The sequence below is a fragment of the Panthera pardus genome, unplaced genomic scaffold, assembly GCF_024362965.1.
Source record: "Panthera pardus isolate Hobbes unplaced genomic scaffold, ASM2436296v1 HiC_scaffold_10, whole genome shotgun sequence".
Lineage (NCBI taxonomy): Eukaryota > Metazoa > Chordata > Mammalia > Carnivora > Felidae > Panthera > Panthera pardus.
In genome coordinates this window covers 18,871,691-18,892,611 of record NW_026526655.1, presented here as the reverse complement: position 1 = coordinate 18,892,611, position 20,921 = coordinate 18,871,691, and the positions used below count along the sequence as shown (strand labels likewise).

Genomic DNA, 20,921 nt, shown 5'->3' with positions numbered 1-20,921 from the left:
GACCAAGTGCTTCCTGGTCTCGCATGATATTTTGAGGTCTTCCGATGGCCTTTTCCCTTGTACCCTTGTTTGGCTCTGGGTCCTTACTTTCGATTTCCACCTGTGTGCCTACATCTTCTTTCTAGTTCTGCGTCACCTGCTGATCGTGCAGTCCTTGTTCTTTGAACGCCCTCATTGTTTCACCTGAGACTCGTCCATTTTGTGGGCAGAGTGCCCTCAACATACTGCGGTTTTCCTCTGGGTGTGTGAGGGGTGTAAGTGGGGGGTGGGCAGTGTTTCTGTTTCCCTGACGGCCTCTCTGAGGGTGTCCCAGGCAATGCTTTTTCATGGATCACCCTGTATCCTCAGCCCATTGTTTCTCTACGAGTGCAAAATCAGAGGGAAATTCTTACTGTCCTATGGTCTGGTACATGTTTTAGTAACTTATGACAGTTCTGTCTTCTTACATAAAACCAGACATTTTTATGATGATTGAAGTAAGGGCTACACTCATGCACAACATTTTTTTTGTGGCTTTGTTTGTAAAATCAAAAATTCAGAAACCTGTTAAATACCCATAAGCAGGATAAATAAATTGTGATATAGTCATACAATGGAACAATATACAACAGTCATAATAAATGCACAAGCTCTTAATGTATCAATAAAGAACTCAAAAACAAGGTTGAAGGACACCTGGGTGGCTCAGTCGGTTAAGCGTCTGATTCTTAATCTCAGCTCAGGTCTTGATCTCAGGATCGTGAGTTCGAGCCCCGCCTTGGGCTCTGCACTGGGCATGAAGCCTACTTAAAAAACAAACAAAAAACCAAAAGTCTCAAAACAGCAAGGTTGAGTATAGAATGATAGGTACAGTAGAATACTATTTCTGTAAATTAAAAACCACACAAAAATACTATAAGCTGTCATTGGACACCTATATATACAATAAAATTATATAAACATTGACAGAAAGGATACATTTCTGATTCAGGATAGTGGTTGTCCTGGGGAGGGAGGGCAAAGGGAAGGACAAGAAAGGAACTTGGAAATATTTTTCTTTTGGAAAAAGATTTGAAGCAAATATGACAAATATTAACAGTTCTCTTCATTTGAGTGCATGGGTGCATGTGCATTTATAATGTTATTTTCTTTAACTCCCCACATTAAAATATTCATAATAACAAATAAAGTAATCCTGCTCATCCTAAGTCCAAATAGTGCCCCTGGGCTGGTCTGATCTTGGAGATCATTCAAGGCAAGGTTGAGAGCTAGGAGAACCTGGGAATGCTGTTAATTATTTAGCACCTTCTGTCTCCCGGAAATGTGAATTCCACTTGTGTGAGGGGGTTGGGGCTAAATTCTCCATGACGCTTTGACAGCACTGAGACATGACGGTCCCAGCGGGGTTCCTCTTCACCTTTGACCCTGGGTGGGCCTTCTTTCTGACCATCTGCCAGTGTAGGCAAAGGAGTGGCCCGTGCCTAGAGTTACCTCTCTCCCTCTGTTTATCCAACTGATGGCCTGCCAACTTTTAGGGGCAGGTTTAGTGACGCTGGCAAAACAGTACGTGAGGTTTGTGAGTTTACTTTTGTCCTTGGCGCTATTTACTTGCTGTTTGAGTGTTTGTTGTGTTTTTGATTTGCTTGTTTTGTTTTTTGTTTTTAGTTTTTGCCGTGCTGAGAGCCTCCCTAAGGAGTCTACCAGTCACTAAACTAAACAGGCCACTAAGTAGGAAAATAGAACCTTGCAATGCGGTATCACTTTTTTCCAGGGGAGATTTTAGTGTTTTGTTTTGTTTTTTTCTTGTAACAGCTTTTTTGAGATATAATCGCATGCCATAGAATCCACCCTGATGAACAACTAAACGGCTTTTAGTATATTCGCAGACTTGTGCAACCATTACCACATCAATTTTCAAATGTTTCCGTTGCCCCGGAAGGAAACCTCGTGCTCTTTAGCACCGCCGGGGCCTCATTCCCTCATCAGCCCCTGGCAACCATTAATCTATCCTCTGCCTCTGTGGATTTGCCTGTTCTGGATACTTCGTATAAATGGGCTCATTGAATACGTGCTCTACTGTGAAAAGCTTTCTCCAGTTAGCGTGACGTTTTCACGGTTCATCCATGTTGTAGCACGTGAGCATCAGTACTTTGTTCCTTTTTATGGCTGACTAATATTCCACGGTGGGGATATGCCACAATGTGTTCCTCCACTCGGTTGAGGGAGGTTTGTGTAGTTTCCGCTTTTCGGCTCAGTGTTGCTTTCGAGTTTTCAAGGTGCCCACAGCTGTCAAAGGTAGGCATAGCGGACATGAGTTAGAGTGGTGAAAATAGGTTTTATTCAGTAGTGGCTGTCAGGAGGGGAAGGAAATAAACTCCATTCTGGTGGGGGCAGGGGTGACTATGTCTTTTAAAAGAGGGAGAGAGCGGGGAGCTGGATGGCAGGCCCTTGAGCAGAGTCAGGGAAATGAAAAATTACAAAAGGCAGGAAGGGGGGCAGCTGGTCCATGTGAAACTCATATGGTTAGTTAACTGGTGCTTCTCAGCAGGACTCCTATACTTCCTCAGAGACTGGACAGAGGCCTTATCTTTAGGTGTCAGCCGGAACAAACAGGAAGTTCTTTAGAGTGCAAGCAGGGGAGGGACAGAGAGAGAGGGAGACACAGAATCCGAGCAGGCTTCAAGCTCTGGGCTGTCAGTACAGAGCCCGATGCAGGGCTGGAACTCACAAACTGTGAGATCGTGACCTGAGCCAAAAGCAGACGCTTCACCGACTGAGCCACTCAGGCACCCCTCAGGGCGGCACTTTAAGGGGCCTTTATCCTCGGAATGAAGGTCATCCTATGGAGGCTACTCTGAGCTGTTAGAAACTATGTCCGTGAGTTCAAGTCTTTCTAGGCCCCAGCCGAGGCCCAGTTAAGAAGAGGGCTGGGAAGAGCCTGAGCAGAATCTGGTAAGGAGAGAATCTCTATCACAACCTTTTAAACATCTGAAAGCTATGGCACTTTGCAACAACAAAAAATGAGTCTGTTTACCACGTATTGCATAGAATTTCAGTTTTCCATCCCCCACCCCTGAGCCTGTCTGCACACCCCAGGTTACCAGCCTTTGCCTTGAGGTGGGTTAGTACATTTTAGGCATTGTATCTGTGAATTGGTAATTGCCATTATGGCCTGCCTCGGGTTATTCATCTTAACATGTGTGTAGCCACAGGGCACCTCTTTGAGATCAACTACTAATAGAATTCTCTTATTTGACTGATGAGGAAATGTCAAGCAAGAAAAGGCAAAGCCAAGGCCGGACTGATTTAATCAGCAAAGATACAACAAGCCACTGTTAGATTTAGACATTTTATTGCCAAATAGTGAAAGGAAGAGTAAGGCAAAGGTGCCGGCTCCCCATGAACCTTGTCCCGCACATTCAAAAAGACGACACTGAAACTTTTCCCACCAGATGAGTGCAGCGTGAGTTATGGGGTATCCCGTTGCTGAGGCGTTCCTTCTAGACTGCAGCCAAAGGGTTTTATGTTCTGCAGCTCTTGTCTGAGTGGGGGTGGGCAGAAACCCCACACTTCATCGGAATCTGGGAGGTGATGAGAAACTGTTTCATGACAACCTCCCTAGTGAGATAAGGAGGTGAGTGGGTGCGGGCCTTATTGCAACTCCTCACAGACGTTCTTCCATGTCCCAGGAAGATGGCAAAGTGTTCTGCCAAAACTCATAAGCTATGGCTCAAGTCTCTGTGTGCATAAATAGGTACTGGGCTGCTCCACCGTTCGACCCCGACCCTTCACATATCCCAGAATTTGCAGGGATGTAAATACCCCATCAGATAAATATTCCAGTTCTACTGACGGGAGCGCCTACCAAATCTGTCTTTGGCAATATTGGATGAGTCACCACAACCGTGACTCCCTGTAGGTTGATTAGGCCTGTTTGGAGTATATACTGCAGCCAGGCGCCCCATCCAAGGGCAACCGGAGTTGCAACCACGCACACCCCACCTCAGCCAACCCCGCGGAAGTGCCGGGCACTACGGTTGCCTATTACCACCCGTGCTGAAGGGTTTGGAGCAGCCTGTGACAAATGAACAAGAGGCCAACAGTAACAGGATGAAGCTAAAGAGACCAGATCAGTGTCCAGAAGGTTAATCTTGTCCTGTTGTCTTTATTGGAGGCTGACCATTTCTGAAATCACTGGCCCTTGGGAGGTTTCTAAGAGTTTTTAGATTGAGATTCTATTTGACCAGTGGTCAAGTTGAGGGCGGTGGTGGTCTGAGTTAACTTGGCCACATGTCAGATGCCACCTTGTCTGTAGATAGGGGCTGAGAGAGAGAGAGAGAGAGAGAGAGAGAGAGATTAATAGTCCCTCCCTGCACCTCCAACCTCCCGGGGATGACCCCTTATCTCCCACAAGCCAGAGGTATTCCTCTCCCCACAGCCATGTGTACAATGTGACAACCTCCTAGCAGTCCCTTCACTTTTTTGTCCCAATCCTCCTGTGTGTCCTAACCCTCACATGAGCCCTGCTGAGGTGCCTCAGTGATTTCTTCCTTGTATACTTCCTACCATTCTAGAACATCTCCCATCCCCACATCGGGGCCATCTTGGGGCTGAAACCTTATATTCATGGCCATTACCATCCATATCTATTACTGCCCAAGAGCGGCAAGCAGAACTGATGGCGAAAGAAGCACCAGGTTAGGATAGCTTACTCCATGACTCTTCTCGCTACTTGCAAAGTAGCTGTTAGTTTTCCAAGGGGGTAGGTGTGGGAAGAAAAATGGGCGAATGAGAAGAGTTAATTATGCGGCTCCGGTCTCTTACAGCCTATCTCGGGCCTCTTCCTGGCTCTCCAATCTCACAATGAAGAATTCTGTTGAAATGGCAGATACCCTCCTGGTGAATTGTCACATAGATATTCCAAACTGACTTTCTTAGGTGTGTCATCCACTGGGAGCTGAGGCTGCGTTATCCAGTTATCTTTTTCAGTTTCCCCTTTAAGAGTCCACTCCATGTTTCAGTGGCACTGGCTTCCTGGGGATGATACGAGGCATGGAAGGTTCAGTGAATGTTCCACGCAGCTGCCACTGCTGGGTCCTTTTTACTTCAAGTGGGAACCGTTGTTTGAATGGATGCCCTTGGGAAACCAAATGTATAGCACTGTCCATCGAAGGGTCTTTGAATAGTGTGCCCCTCGTGCTGTGCAGATGGAGACCGTAGTGTCATACCTTGAAGAGGTGTCTGCTACAATCGATGTCCGATGGTACCCTCAAGAGGATGGTAGGGGACCTGTACAGTCTGTTTGGTAGGACAGGCCAGGTCCAGTACCCCTCACTATGAGCCCCCAAATTTCTTTTACCACTGGAATGTCTAGCTGGCGGTCTGGGCATATCTGCCACCTTCTTTGGCTTCACATACTGCGGTCACTATGCCTTGTTTGGGGGCTCCCGTGGATGGAGTACCATGCCCTGTGCAGCAGTCTGTCTGGATGGCTATGGTCCTTACATTTGTATCACAGGTCTCTTCAGCTTGCTGATTTCACCCATGTTGATCCAAGGAAACCTTTGCCACGGGCGTCCCTCCGGGTCATGAACAGAGGGTATGGGTCTTGTGTGATCTGCTGCCATCATGATCATTGCCAAAGAGGCTGAGACTTGTTCATCCAGGCATTCCACTGCCAGGCATCAGCCCACACGCTCATGAGTCAGTGAAAATGTAACAGGGTGTATTTGGGGAGGTCTTTTCCAGAGCAAGTAGCACAGCTCACAACAGCGAGCGTTCTCCTTTCCGTGCATAGTTTTAGACTATTTTCTTTGGGGGGTACATGGCAGCATCACCCCAGGACACCCCATGGCCCCCAACTGAGCTGATCTATCCATGAACCAGGCCCAGGCATTGTCAGTAACTTCAGTGAAGGTAAGCCCCCAAGAAATCTGAGGTGTTGGCATAGACCCTGCATCTGAGTCAACACATCTAGAGGGCGACTAACCACTTAATGGCTGGTGTGCTATTTTCTGGATGTACTGCAGCCACATAATCAGGGATGCTTGTCAGGCAGTACCCACTTGATGTTCTCGTTTCCCACGGGACATCAGGTAGAACAGCACTTTGCCGTGTCCGTCTCAGTGTGCATTAGTGCTCAATATCAAGCCAGTAATTGTCTCTCAGTTGGGGTATTCTGGGTGGTGAGGTCAGGCAAGTGCCATGTCCAAAACCCTAAGGAACCATTGCCTAGTGGCCACATAATTTTACCACTGGTCTCAGTCTGTGTAATGTCAGTCACTGACACGTGTAGCTCACATGTCTCATGAGGACTGACTGGCCGCAGTGGAAGAGCAGTTTGTACCGTTGGATTGTCTATCTATCGATCTATCGATCTATCTATCTATCTTAGTAATCTCTACGCCCAAAGTTGCACCTCTTCCAACTGAACCAGCCAGACACCCCTGGATTGTTTCCTTAAGCATGTTTGTCTGTACTAGTTCTTTGATCAAGACAGTGATCTTCCTTTCCACCCCTTCCCTTTCCTTGGAATCCCATACTACTTTACTTATACCGGATGACTGAACCGAGAGAACAAGGTGGACTCCTGGTGGTCCACTCAACCCACTACCACTGCTCTAATCATGGCGTTTCCCCACCGAAAACATCCCTTACAGTTTAGAGAAATATTACATGTATTTAACACATTTATTCCCACAATACATTCAGTATAGCTTTGACGAACTGATGACCAGGGAGTATTTTATCTGTAGCCACAGCCACCTGTCTAATGGAAACAGTTTTCCTTTCCTTAGTAATACAGACGGGTAAGGATCTCGTGGTTCGTGAGTTCGAGCTCCGCGTCAGGCTCAGTGCTGACAGCTCAGAACCTGGAGCCTGCTTCAGATTCTGTGTCTCCCTCTCCCTCTGCCCCTCCCCTGCTTGAGTTCTGTCTCTCTGTCTCTCTCAAAAATAAATGAACATTAAACAAAAAACCACTCAAGTATTTGAAAATAAATTAATTAATAAATATGCATACCTTTCTATATCAACAAGTACACCTATAGCAGTTTTAAATGGCTGACTAGTGTTCTTTTGTATGGCTTCACCAGAATTTGCTGAACTTTATTGTTGTATATTTAGATTTTTTTATGTGTAAAAGCTTTGATATATATATCACTAAATATCATGCCCATCTTTAGAATAAACCCCTAAAATGGAATTATTGGGTAAAAGATTTTGTTCTGGGCTTTGACATGTATTGCCTGCCAAATTGCCCTCTAAGAAAGTTGTAAACACAGTAGTTTTGCATAACAGAGGGCATTCTCAGAGACTGCCCCTATGTTCTTCCCTGAACAGTTAAACAGACCAGCAAATAACCCTCAAAGCTTGATCCCTAGTCCTGGGTTAGGAATTAACAGTGGAAAGGAAAGGTTGGTCTGGTTCTCTTTCCTCCTTGATCTACAGTTGAGAAAAATTTTGGAACCAAAGAACTGACTCAACTGGACATTCCTCAGCCTCTTTCCATTCTTTCTTTTCTGAGGGGCTATTTTTTGTTCACATCAGGTTCTCGCTGAGGCTCTGGAGGTTTTAAATGCCAGAAACTTCTAGGCTTTTTTTTTTTTTGGTGGGGGGAGGGAATTCACATAATACAATTCTTCATTTTAAAGTGTACCATTCAGTGGCATTTAGTGTATTTTGAATGTTATGAAATCACTAATTCTAATTTCAAAACTTTTTCAATACCCTAGAAAAACACCCTGTCACCAATTAATCTCTCCTTTTTGCTCTGTCCTGCTGCCCCTCAATAATTGTTAATCTGCTTTCTGTCTCTATGGATTTGCCTATCCAGGTAAATCATATAAAAAGGATCATACAGTATATGACCTTTTGTGTCTGGCTTCTTTGACTTAGCACATGTTTTTAAGGTTCATCCAAGTTATAGCATGTATCATACTTTGTTCCTTTGTATGGATGAATAATATTCCATTTCATGTGTAGACCACAATTTGTTTATCTGTTCATCAATTGATGACATTTGGGTTGTTTGCACCTTTCAGTTGTTATGAATAATGCTGCTATAAATATTGGTGTAAAAGTTTCTGTGTGGCATGTTTTCATTTCTCTTGGGCATACACTTAGTAGTGGAATTGCTGAATCATATGGTAATTCAGTGTTTAATTTTTTGGGGACCTGCCAAATGGTTTTCTGTAGCATCTGTACTATTTTTATAATTCCATCAGCAATGTACAAGGGTTTCAGTTTCTCCACATGCTTACCAACAACTTGTTATTTTCTGTTTTTTGGATTAAAGCCATCCTACTGGGTATGAAATGGTATCTTATTGTGGTGTTGATTTGCATTTCCTTGATGACCAATGATGTTGAACATCTTTTCATGTGCTTATTGGCCACTTGTATTCTCCTTTGGAGAAATGTTAAGTCCTTTGACCATTTTAAAACTGAGCTGCCTTCTTGTTGTTGAGTTTTTTAAGACCTCTTGTATATTCTGGATATTAAACTCTCATCAGATGTATGATTTGCAAATATTTTCTCCCATTCTATAGATTGTCTTTTCACGTTCTTGGTAATATCCTATGATGTACAAGATTTTAAATTTTTTATGAAGTCTTATTTATCTATTTTTTTCTCTTATTGTTCATGCTTTTAGTGTCAAATTTAAGAATCCATTTCCAAGTCCAAGGTCATGAAGATTTGCCTCTATGTTTTGTTCTAAGAGTTTTATGGCTTTAGATCTTGTATTTAGGTTGCTGATCCATTTTGAGTTAATTTTTGTATATGGAGTGAGGTAGGAGTCCAACATAATTCTTTTGCACTTGGTTATCTAGTCGTTCCAGCATCATTTGTTGATGAGACTGTTCTTTCCCCACATTGAATGGTCTTGGCACTCTTTACAAAAATCAATTCACCATAGATGGTGGACTCTCAATTCTTGTCCATTGGCCTATATATGTATCCTTATGCTACTGCCACAGTGTTTTGATTATTGTAGTTTTGTAGTAAGTTTCAAAATTAGGAAGTATAACTCTTCCAACTTTGTTTTTCTTTTTCAATATTTTTGGCTATTCAGGGCCTTTTGCAATTCCGTATGAATTTGAGGATTGATTTTTTCCATTTCTGCAGAAAAGGTCATTGGCATTTTGGTGAAGATTGGATTGCATCTGTAGACCACTTTGGGGATTACTGCCATCTTAACAATATTAAGTCTCCATATCCATGAACATGGGCTATCTTTCCATTTATTTAGTTCTTTGGTTTCCTTCAGCAATGTTTTGTAGTTTTCAATGTACAAGTGTTTCACTTCCTTGGCTAAATTTATTTTTGAGTATTCTATTCTTTTGGATGCTTGTATTAGTTTTCTCTGGCTGCTGTAACAAAATATGACAGACTGGCTGTCTTAAACAATGTAAATTTATTTTCTTTAACTTCTGGAGGCTGGAAGTCTGAGATCAGGGTGCCAGTAGGTTGATTTCTGGTGACAGCTTTCTTCCTGGCTTGTAGACAGCCACCTTTTCCCTGTGTCCTCGCATGGCCTTTTCTTGGTGTGTACTTGCAGAGAGAGAGAGAGAGAATGCTCTCTGATGTCTCTTCTTATGAGGACACTAATCCTATTGGATCAGGGACTCACTCTTATTTAATCTTAATTACTCATTTAGTCTTACTTACTTCCTTAGAGGCCCCATCTCTAAATACAGCCACACTGGGGGACTAGGGCTTTGTATGAATTTTGGGGAAACACAAACATTCAGTCCAAAACAGATCCAATTCTAAATGGGATTATTTTCTTAATTTCCTTTTTGGATTATTTTTCCAGGCTTTTACAACTAATTCCCACTCCTTTGGAGCCACTGTTACTGGTTTCTTGTGAATCTCCTTCTCCGCCTCGCTTCTCTGTCTGTCACTGTTTGTCTTTCATATTCTTCGTGTTGTCTGCAACTTTTTTCTCCACCTGATTCATTGACATCTGCTAAATATTGTCTAAAATGTGTGTAGTGGCATGTCAAGCAACATGGGAGGTAGTTAAGAAGTATGGGGGCACCTGGGTGGCTCAGTCTGTTAAGCGGCTGACTTCAGCTCAGGTCACGATCTCACGGTCCATGAGTTCGAGCCCCGCGTCAGGCTCTGTGCTGACAGCTCAGAGCCTGGAGCCTGCTTCAGATTCTGTGTCTCCCTCTCTCTCTAGCCCTCCCCCGTTTATGCTCTGTCTCTCTCTGCTTTTCAAAAATGAATAGATGTTAAAAAAAAAAAAGACTGCAATTATAAGAAGTATGACATCATTCCTGACCTAGAAGATTTTCAATCTAGTTGAAGAGACAAGACTTAACTAGGGAGCAACTTATAAGCATATGTAGTCAAATTCTCAACTGTGTGGCTCATACACTGAGATGTAAACTCTCTAAGGGTAGCTGTTCCTGCTGTGCACACAGCTGTATCCCCAGACCCTAGATAAGTATAGGAGGAACAGGATATGAGCTCAATAAATAAATGTTGAGTGAATTCATCACTCTCCCCCTTTGGAGTCTCACTTGGTGGAAGCTACCCCTCCCATTCATCCTGGAAGATGATCCCTAGGGGACTCTGTTCTGCAAAGTGGCACTTGGACAGGATCTATCTGAGAACGTTGGGGCTCTCTAACTGGCTCAGGTTACGGCCTAATGGTAGGTTCACAGACATAGCACACTCTTTCAGCAAGTATTATGGTGTCTTTCTAAAATAAGTTCCTACATAAATAGATCCTTGTTCAGTTCCACCGAGTAAACTGAGAAGAGGAATATGAAGGAAGAGGAAAGAAAGCATGGCCTATGCAAAGGGGGAAATGCCTCAGAAACTTCCAAGCTGACAGACAGGAAGAGGTGCCAGAGGCTTTGGATTCCAGAGAAGAAGCTGGTCCCCAAGTAAATGGTTGTTGATCTAGTCTTTTAAAACATGACTTTTTTTTTTTTTCTGATTCTAAGATCATGGTAGAAAATCTGAAAAAAAAAAAAAATCACAGTATAAAGAAGAAAGTAACCTATCTATAAACCATGACGCAGAGGTTACCAGTATCTGCATTTTAAAAAAAGTTTATTTATTTATTTATTTATTTATTTATTTATTTATTTATTTTGAGAGAGAGAGAGAAAGAGCACAGAGGAAGGACAAAGAAAGAGGGAGAGAGAGAAAATCCCAGACAGGCTCCACACTGTCACTGCAGAGCCCGATGTGGGGCTTGAACTCAAAAACTGGGGAGATCATGACCTGAGCCAAAACTAAGAGTTGGATGCTTAACTGACTGAGCCATCCAGGCGCCCCACCTCTATTTGCATTTTTATAAAACTGTAACATGTAATTGTATTTGAACTTAACACAAAGAGAAAAAACCCAAACTGTAGATAAGTATTTCTTCAAAATAAGGTATTGTTTCTTAAGAAGAGTCCTCTAAAATTAAAGCATTAAGACTCATATTAAAAGGTTGGGGTTACAAAACAAAACAAAACAACAACAAAAAAGTTGGGGTTGTTGTGGAGGTTCTCGACCTGGGGTGATTTTGCCTCCCTCGGGACATTTTGGCAACGTCTGGAGATGTTTTTGGTTGTACAGCTTTGAGGGCAGGGAAATGCTAGTGGGTGAAAGCCAAGGATACTGCTAAACATCCTAAAATGCACAGGACAGTCCACTACAACAAAGAATCATCCAGCCCCAAATGTCAATAGTGCCGTGAGGAACCCTGGTTTATTGCATAGTTCCGTTGGTTTTAAATAGTATATATTTTTACTTATTATTTTTTATTAAAAATTTTTAATGTTTGTTTATTTATTTATTTATTTGAGAGAGAGAGAGAGCGCGCGCACAGGTGGAGCAGCAGAGAGAGAGGGAGACACAGAATCCGAAGCAGGTGCCAGGCTCTGAGCTGTCAGCACACAGGTCTCGAACCCACAAACTATGAAATCATGACCTGAGCCAAAATCGAATGCTTAACTGACTGCGCCACCCAGGTGCCCCAATAGTATGTATTTTTAAAGGGCCTAAGTTTGTTTGTAGTTCGATGGAGCAGGTGGTTGAGAACCATCTAGGTGGTCTGAGTTTGAATTCAGACTCTTCTACTTCCCAGTAAAGTGACCTTGGGCAACCTCTTTGGGCCTGAGTTTCCTCTTTTATGAAATTGTGGTAATGTTACACCCCCCTCATACAGCGGTAGTGAGGACTGAATTTCTAACGTAAGTAAAGTGTTTGGAATAGCATCTGGTTTATGCTAAGCTCCGTGGAAATATTTACTATTATTATCATTATTATTATGTGATTAATATCTTTTTTTAAGTTTATTTTTGAGAGAGAGAGAAAAAGTGTGTGCACAAGCGGGGGAAGGGCAGAGAAAGAGGGAGAGTGAGAATCCCAAGCAGTCTCCGTGCTGTCAGTGCGGAGCCCCATCACGGGGCTCGATCTCACGAACCATGAGATCATGACCTGAGCCAAGATCAAGAATTGGATGCTGAACCGACTGAGCCACCCAGGCACCCCTGTCATTAATATCTTAAATAAACCAACTGGAATCACAAATTAAAACTTAGGTTTAAGATAATTCTCCTAAAGAATTCAGTAGAGAAAAACAGACATATAAGTACTTTTACAAAATGGAACCTTATAAATCTAAGGAGTATATACATGAATTGAGAGGTTTGACCAGCCTTTCCTGCTTTCTGGAATTACCTGATCAGTGGCAGATGACTCATTGTTTTGCAAGACACTTTCTTTTTTTCCCTTTAGATTAAAAATACTTGAATCCATAGGGTACCTGGGTGGCTCAGTTGGTTGAGCGTCCAACTCTTGATTTCGGCTCAGGTCATGATACCAGAGTCATGTGTTTGAGCCCCGAGTCAGGCCCCACACTGTGGAGCCTGCTCAAGATTCTCTCTCTCCCTCTGCCTCTCTCCCCCACTCACGCTTTCTGTCTTTCTCTCTCTAAAATAAAAAAAAAAAATCAAAAATTTGAATTCATTCTCATAGTTCAAAGCTCAAAACGATATGACAGGATATACATTGTGCAATCTTGCCTCTCACTGCTGTCCCCTCCACCTGCCCCATCGGTAGTCACTTTAATTAGTTTCTGATGTGACCCAATATTTCTTTATAAAAGCACGTGCAAATGCTGTATATTCTAATTTAGCCCCCCTTTCTTAGACAGAAGATATCATACTTTTCCATTTAACAATCTACTTTGGTTATGTATATTTCTTTTCCATTTAACAATCTACTTTGGTTATGTATATTTCTGTATTACAATCCAACTTTTCATATTACTACACAAGGAGCTGATTCCTCCTTTTTTAAGGTGACATAGTATTCCCTTATGTAGACTTCCCATACTTTGTTTATAAATGTATTTGTAATTTCTATAAATGTTAGCAAATTGTCCTCCATGTAGGTTTGTGTAATTTTAGACTCCCACCAGCAATGTACAAATATGCCTGTTTCTCTCCAGGAATCCCTGTAGTTTACACACAATCATCTGTTCAAAATCATACCACGCTGGTAGGCATTACTGGGAGGTGAAAGTGGAAACAAAACTAAATAGATGTCGGTGGGGTGGGTTGTCAAGGCTGTTTTCCTAGGAACTGACAGAATCGGCTGTTCGTTCGGGGTGGATTCTGGGCAACTGGGTAATATATTGAGGGCAATTAGGTCGCATTGGTCCTAGGAGAATCTAGTTTTTAACACCAATAGTAAAACACAGTAAGAAACCACTGTGTTTCAAATTCTTTAAGTTTGTGGGTGTTAACTTAGCCAGTAAATTTAGTCTCAGTGTTTGTGGATTCTTTTTAAGTTTTACCTCCAAAACTCAAAGTATACTTATTTTCCCCCTCATTTCCAGCACCTATAAAAACATTACACCAATGCCAGTTTCACAGATGCAATGGGTACCGATTGTCAAGTGCTTTAGAAATTCTAAGATAAAATAGTTGATCATTATTTTACTGAGCAGCTAATAACTTTTTTGTTAAAAATAAATTCATACCACATACCTTACTTCATATTTTAATCTTGACTTTCTTTCTCAGCTTCTTGTTTTTCCTGGAGTTTCTACTGTGTTTCTTTTTTCTCACTGAATACATGAGGTATTTATCTTTATCTCATTGAAAGCAAGCTGCAGTAGATTTAAATGCTTCTTTGAAGAAGCCATAGGTATTCTATTATACCTCACTAAAGGGTTCAGTTTCTCTAAAACCTTGGATCCCATATGTTTATACCTCAAAACATACCCCCGTTTACCACATCCCATTTTTCTAAAATCTCGCTTCTCCAAGGACCTCAATTCTCCCAGTTCTGCCAGATACTCATTGCTTTGAATATTCTAACTCCTGTGTGCTCATTTTTTTTCCCCAGTGTTCTTTCAGAACCACAGGCCATCCTAGTGCCTACTTCCTTTAAAATTTGCTTTCGCCCATCCCACTTGCTCTGGTGTGATTATCAGATACTCCCCCATCCCATCTCCTCTCTAGTAAATGCCTACCTGGATGGGCCATGGTTATTCAGCTTTCATTGACCCCCACAGATGCTGAACAAGACCAAGTATGGTCCAATGTGGGTAACCCGCCTAGGGCCTCAGATGCATGTGAACCTGGCCAGTGCCCCACTCCTGGAGCAAGTGATGCGGCAAGAGAGCAAGTACCCAGTACGGAACGACATGGAACTATGGAAGGAGCACCGGGACCAACAGGGCCTGGCTTATGGGCCCTTCACCACGTGAGCTGGGGCCTAAAGGGACTGGTACAAGGCCTCAGAGGGCCAGGCCCAAGGGCAATGGCATTGGGAAGCCAGGGGATGATGGGCAGGGTAGGCTCTCCCTTCATCCTCTGAGCCTGATACTCAGTCTAGAAAGCAGTGGTTGGGATGGGCTGAAGCCCAGCGGCCATTCATTGTCTTTTCCACTAATGTATTTTATGACTTTGGACAAATGAATAATTTCTCCTTCCTTGGCCATATGTTTCTCATATGTAAAATGGGAAGTTTGGGGTAGAATGCCTCCAAGCTCTCTCTAGGACCTTTCCAGCCCCATTATTCTACATTATGGTTGAAGATATCGCAACGTGAACCATAATCTATGTGTAGTTGAAAAAACATTGTCACCATATTAATTAGGAAGGCTGAATTTGACTTTAAAAATATTTCCTAAATTATGTATTATAGGTTTGTTGTTGCATATAACTTTCACAGGTGCTCTCCATACGTTGAAACAGATGTGGGTTTCAGCCTTGAAATTACACCCAGAAAAGTTAAGATTATTTTGGCAGTGACAAATTCGAGGACGGGCTGAACATGTTATATACGCATGTGCCAATTGAAGTAAACAATCGAGAATCATTGGCGATGAACCATTCCCAGTGTCACAGGTTCTAACTGGGTATATTACAGGGTTTTTTAAAATCGTTTTTTATTTTAATTCCAGTACAGTTAACATACAGTGTTATATTAGTTTCAGGGGTACAAATAGTGCTTCTACAATTCTATACATTACTCAGTGCTCACCATGATAAATGTAGTCTTTAATCCCCATCACCTCTTTCACCCTGTGACAGGTTTCTTTTTGCTGTGGTATGTTAACAGAGCTCCAAAGTAATGAACGACTTTTATTTTCCCTAGTTGCTTGACATCTCATGCTTTCGACATTTCTTAAGAGACGAGAGTTGATCCTGGCGGTGGTTGTGGTAATGGCACCAAGGATAGTAGCTAACTATGTGTTTGTGACATGCCAGGTATCAGGCTAGTCTCTTTACATTTATTATCTCGCCTTATCCTCACAACAAGCCCATGAAGTAGATAGTATTATAATCCCCATTTTACAGATGAAGAAACTGAAGCCTAGAGAGGTTTTACATCGCTTGCCACTAGCGAACGAGATCTCTCCGATTCTGGAATTCAAGAAATTAATGCCTTGATACTTTTGGAAAGGAAGCGAACTGGTGAGAGGGTGCATTTCATCTGTCTTTGATGCCCATACGTCCATTCTCCCATCACATGTGGTTTTTTCCCACCCCTTTTTCCTGGTTCCTTCACAGGTGGACAGTTTTAGAACTTCAACAATTACTGAGCCCTTTGCTCGAAGTTCTGGGAAGAGAACAGAGAATGCCTGTGTTTCAAGAGCTCTTTAACTTGATGTCTGACCCCAAGGATAAGATTTGGGTCTTAGGTTTTTGCCAGGTCAGGCCACCACTGGAATTGGTGGCTCAGGATCTAGAATTGGAGCCGGATGTTATGTGCACCCCTTTGTCACCTGTTTTTAATTTTTTACTCTAAAGCCAGTTTCCTAGTTATATTGTACCATATACATGTATTTTAAAGCTATTTTACTAACCAACGATAAGTTCTTTTTTGTTTTAGCGTATATATGTGCATAAGTACATAAATATATATATTTTTACATCTCATTCTATGAAACATTGTCTTCCCAAGAAATATTTTAACAACCGCAAAAATGTTCTCATTTAAGTTCCGCAAATCTGATCGCTACTATTGGGAGAATTTTTTACTCTCAGAGAAACCCTACAGCCTGAAGTTCCAATACATGAGTCTACTCTGGCTGTCATTTCTTTGTCAGCAACACTTTTCGTTGATCTTTTTGCAGGGTTTCCCAACATAATAAAGAAAACTCCTGGGGTTTCAGGTTCATTTAAATAAATAATTTTCTAAAATTAAAAAAATAAACCCCGATTCTTGCCATAAGCCTTTTTAGCGGCTATCTTTTTAAAATACCATCTTGGTTTTTAAAATTCAAAAGTAATACTTACTGTAAAATTTCCAATGATGAAATATTGTCTGCCTACCGCCCACTCCCATCCCATTCTTCCAAGTAATCCTGACAGTTTGGTGGGTCCTTCTTCTCTACTCTATGTGGAAACATGTGGATACACATACGGATATTTAGGATTTCCTTTCCTCCTCGTAAAATTGGACCATATTGTACTTATTAGTCTGCAACTAGCTTTTAAAAACTTGGCCCATACCCAGCTTGCTTAGGAGAGGTAACAGGTTTGGGGGACAGCTGTGGGTGGGGACAGTTCCTGAACATGAAGCCCCGCTGTGGGAAGCATGGTCCCATCCTCGTGAGCATCCCTGTCTAACCAGGATGGGGACACAACCCCCTACTGGATGCCCGTAGCAAGAGGGGCTGGGGCACCTGCCTGGTGGGTCTCCCTGTCCCTTAGACCCACTAAGTCAAGCAGAGCATGAAGGTCCAGAATCTGAGCATCCCAGGAACCCTCATTTGTTCCTCCTTTCTTCCTCATCCACCACACAGAGGACTGGAACCATCGTAGTTCCTCCTCATTTCACATACAGAAGATTCTGGAGTTGTAGCATCCTAAGATAATCAGGGTCGACATTCCTTAAGCATTCGCCATGTGCCAGGCTCTGATCTAAGCACTGTAGTTGTCCAAACAACCCTACTAAGATAGGCACGCTTATTATTCCCTTTTTATGGAAGGGGAAACTGAGGCACAGAGGCGTTAAGTCACCTGCCTAAAGTCACTCAGCCAGTAATCATCAGACCTGTGACTTGACCCCAGGGAGTCTGGTTCCAGATGCCCATCTTGACTACTCCCACGATGGTATAGTGAGATTCTGAAGTTTTGTGATTCCAAGATTCTGTCATTTGAAATTCGGTGATTCTGTAATTCTAAGTCTAGGAGTCTGAGATTTTCCTAGACCCTGTTGAGGTCTCGGGGCAGGGGGAAGACCCCATCTAATCTAACCTCCATCAGCTGCTTACAAGTGTGCGGTTCCTCCATCCTCCACAGGGAAGGACACCACTGGTACCAGCTACGCCAAGCTCTGAACCAGCGGATGCTGAAGCCCAGTGAGGCTGCGCTCTACACCGATGCTCTGAATGAGGTGATTGACGACTTCCTGGCCCACCTGAACCATCTTTTGGCAGAGAGTGCCTCAGGGGACCACGTGTCTGACATGGCTCACCATTTCTACTACTTTGCCTTGGAAGGTACCCTTGTGGGGACAGGGGCTGGGGCGGGCAGGGGCCAAAGGCAGGTTGTGTTCCCCCTCCTCAAGCCCCCTGGATTCTGGGTGCCATGACACTACCTCTCGTGATGGCCTTTGTGCATTGCCAGCTATTTGCTACATCCTGTTTGAGAAACGTATTGGCTGCCTGGAGCGACCCATCCCCCAGGACACCGTGGCCTTCGTCAGATCTGTCGGGCTCATGTTCCAGAACTCACTCTATGTCACCTTCCTCCCCAAGTGGAGCCGTTCCTTGCTGCCTTTCTGGAAGCGATATCTGGATGGCTGGAACACCATCTTCTCTTTCGGTGAGGAGGCCAGGGAGGGAGGTTGTGGGGTGGGTTCCAGGGTCTGTGCATCAGCAGTCTGTCCCAGGACTCCCTACCTCATGCTTCCAGCCATCAGAGTGGCTCTTGGTCCTGGGAGATCATGGCTTTTGACCTTGTCCTCCTCTGTTCTCCACTGTCTCTGTAGGGAAGAAGCTGATTGATCAGAAACTCAAGGAGATAGAGACCCAGCTGCAGAAAAGTGGGCCAGATGAAGTGCAGATATCTGGCTACCTGCACTTCCTGCTCACCAGAGGACAGCTCAGTGCTCATGAGGTCATGGGCAGCCTGCCCGAGCTGCTCCTGGCTGGCGTAGACACGGTGCGTGAGGGGGGCCAGCAAGGAGACCGGGGGCTCCCAGCTCCTGTCCTGAACCAATTCCCCATTACCCTCATCTGAGCCTGACCTTCGTTCCTCCAGGTACCTGCTTCTCTTTCTGTGTCACAGATGTAGAGCTAGAAGGAAAACAGGGAGGTCCTTCAACCCGGCAGAGGTGGGCAGGAAGTGGTTCTTTTTCGTTTGTTTTTTATTTATTATTTTTATCTGAGAGAGAGAGAGAGAGCCTGCATGTGAGCAGTGGAGAGGGAGAGAGGGAGACAGAGAGAGAGAGAATCTTAAGCAGGCTCCACACACAGCACAGAGCCTGATGTGGGGCTTGATCCCGCAACTCTGGGATCATAACCTGAGCAGAAATCAAGAGTCGGACGCCCAACTCGACTGAGCGATCCAGGTGCTCTGGGAATGGTTCTTTTGTAAGAGGGATCCCATCGCCTCCTGGAGCCTCTCTTGGCCAGCTAGGAAGTCACATCTCACATCTATTTGAGATGCAATTTAAGCAGAGAGCTCGACCACAAGCGCCTTCTTGGTCAGACTCTGCATTCCTTTTGTCACGTGGGGTTTCCCTCTGTTACGGTTTCCTTGTTGTTAGAATGTGATTCTCCATCGTATGGGTCCTCATCCTGCCGTGGAGTCACATGGAGGGTCCCCATGAGCCCCTGTGTCTGTTTCTGCCATGCTAGCGGCAAATTCATTTTTCCGCGCACGCTCACTCACACTCCCCCCACTACCTAACTAGCCTTTTTCCTAGAAATCCCTCCTCACTTTATCTCTCCCTCTGCCTCCCAGACATCCAACACAATGACGTGGGCCCTGTACCATCTTTCAAAGAACCCAGAGATCCAGGCTGCCTTGCATAAGGAAGTGGTGGGCGTGGTACCCCCCGGGCACGTGCCCAAGTACAAGGACTTAGCACACATGCCCCTGCTCAAAGCTGTGCTTAAGGAGACCCTGCGGTAGGTTGCGGTTCCCAGGAGCACAGGGTCTGTGCAGAGGAGGACTCAGACAGGAGTCGGAAGTGGGGGCTGCTGGGCTGGCGCCAGGGCCAGGGGTGAGATGGGAAGAAGGGCCTGGGGCACCAGAGGCGAACCTGTGCTTTCTTTGCCCTGCAGCCTTTACCCCGTGGTCCCCACGAACTCCCGGGTCATCACGGAAAAGGAAATCGAAGTCGGTGGCTTCCTCTTCCCCAAGAACGTGAGTGGGGCTGAAGAGCTGGGGCTCCCGGGGTGCCCTGCGGCCCTAAGCTGATGGGCTGCCCCTTCTCGCTCCGCAGACCCAGTTTGTGTTCTGTCACTATGTGGTGTCCCGTGACCCTGACATCTTCCCTGAGCCAGAGAGCTTCTGGCCCTACCGCTGGCTGAAGAAGAGCCAGCCTGCTACCCCTGGGGTCCAGCATCCATTTGGCTCTGTGCCCTTTGGCTATGGGGTCCGGGCTTGCCTGGGTCGCAGGATTGCGGAACTGGAGATGCAGCTGCTGCTGTCAAGGGTGAGTGGGGGAGAGGCTGGAGGGCCGAGTGGGCCAGGGAGGGCTGATGGAGGCCGTGGGGAGGAGCGGAAGGGCAGCACAGGGAGGGAGCGTGTAGCGGAGGGCAGGGGACGGAGATCGCGGATTCTAAGGCCCATGTGTGTTTTACCTCCCAGCTGATCCAGAAGTATGAGGTGGTCCTGGCCCCCGAGACGGGGGAGGTGAGGAGCGTGGCCCGCATCGTCCTGGTTCCCAATAAGAAGGTGGGCCTGCGTTTCCTGCAGAGACAGTGCTGAGCTGGGCCCGGGCCTTCCTGGAGCAGCCCCCTTCTCTCTCTCTCTCTCTCTGGCACAGTAATTTCTGGCCACTGCTGTGTCTCAGACGAGAGGCTCCCAGACGCCAGTGGTCCAAGACAGTGTACTTTCTGTACAACCCTGAGCTTTGGCCACTTTTATAATTTTGAATGTTTCCTTCTCAGATAAAAGGCCACTTCTCCCCCCCGCCCCCCACCCCCCCGGCAGTCACATGGCTATCTTTGGAAAAAATATAGAATAAAAGGACTTTTATTGATAATTGGAGACCTTTGTCATTCTTTTTGATGACCCAGCATCTGACCCCCTTTCTGTGTTTGGGGAACACCATGTCCCCACTTAAGGATCTTGTGGGAGGTGGAGCCATCTCCCTCCATGGAAAATGAGAACACCTGTGTTTTCCTGGACCTTGCACAGAGGCCTTGGCTTCACGCGCTGTTGGCCAAGGCCCTGCCCGAGAAGGATCTGCAGAACAACCCTCCGGGCACCAAGAGGAGCACCGTCGTTTGAACAG

At 44.7% G+C, this 20,921-nt stretch overlaps 1 protein-coding gene across 2 annotated transcripts in view; it reads left to right on the top strand.

Moving 5' to 3' along the window:
• Positions 1-20,638, top strand: part of CYP27A1 (cytochrome P450 family 27 subfamily A member 1) — a 30,337-nt gene extending 9,699 nt beyond the window's left edge. Inside the window, exons 2-9 of one of the 2 annotated variants that reach the window (XM_019445944.2) lie at positions 14,512-14,702; positions 17,753-17,952; positions 18,080-18,277; positions 18,444-18,616; positions 19,421-19,587; positions 19,744-19,825; positions 19,905-20,117; positions 20,273-20,638. In XM_019445944.2, the coding sequence (XP_019301489.1) occupies positions 14,512-14,702; positions 17,753-17,952; positions 18,080-18,277; positions 18,444-18,616; positions 19,421-19,587; positions 19,744-19,825; positions 19,905-20,117; positions 20,273-20,392 (1,344 nt within the window). In that variant the 3' untranslated portion in view covers positions 20,393-20,638. The remainder of the gene's footprint in view (positions 1-14,511; positions 14,703-17,752; positions 17,953-18,079; positions 18,278-18,443; positions 18,617-19,420; positions 19,588-19,743; positions 19,826-19,904; positions 20,118-20,272) is intronic. The other variant, XM_019445943.2, reaches the window with a different exon arrangement.
• Positions 20,639-20,921: the final 283 nt, after the last annotated feature.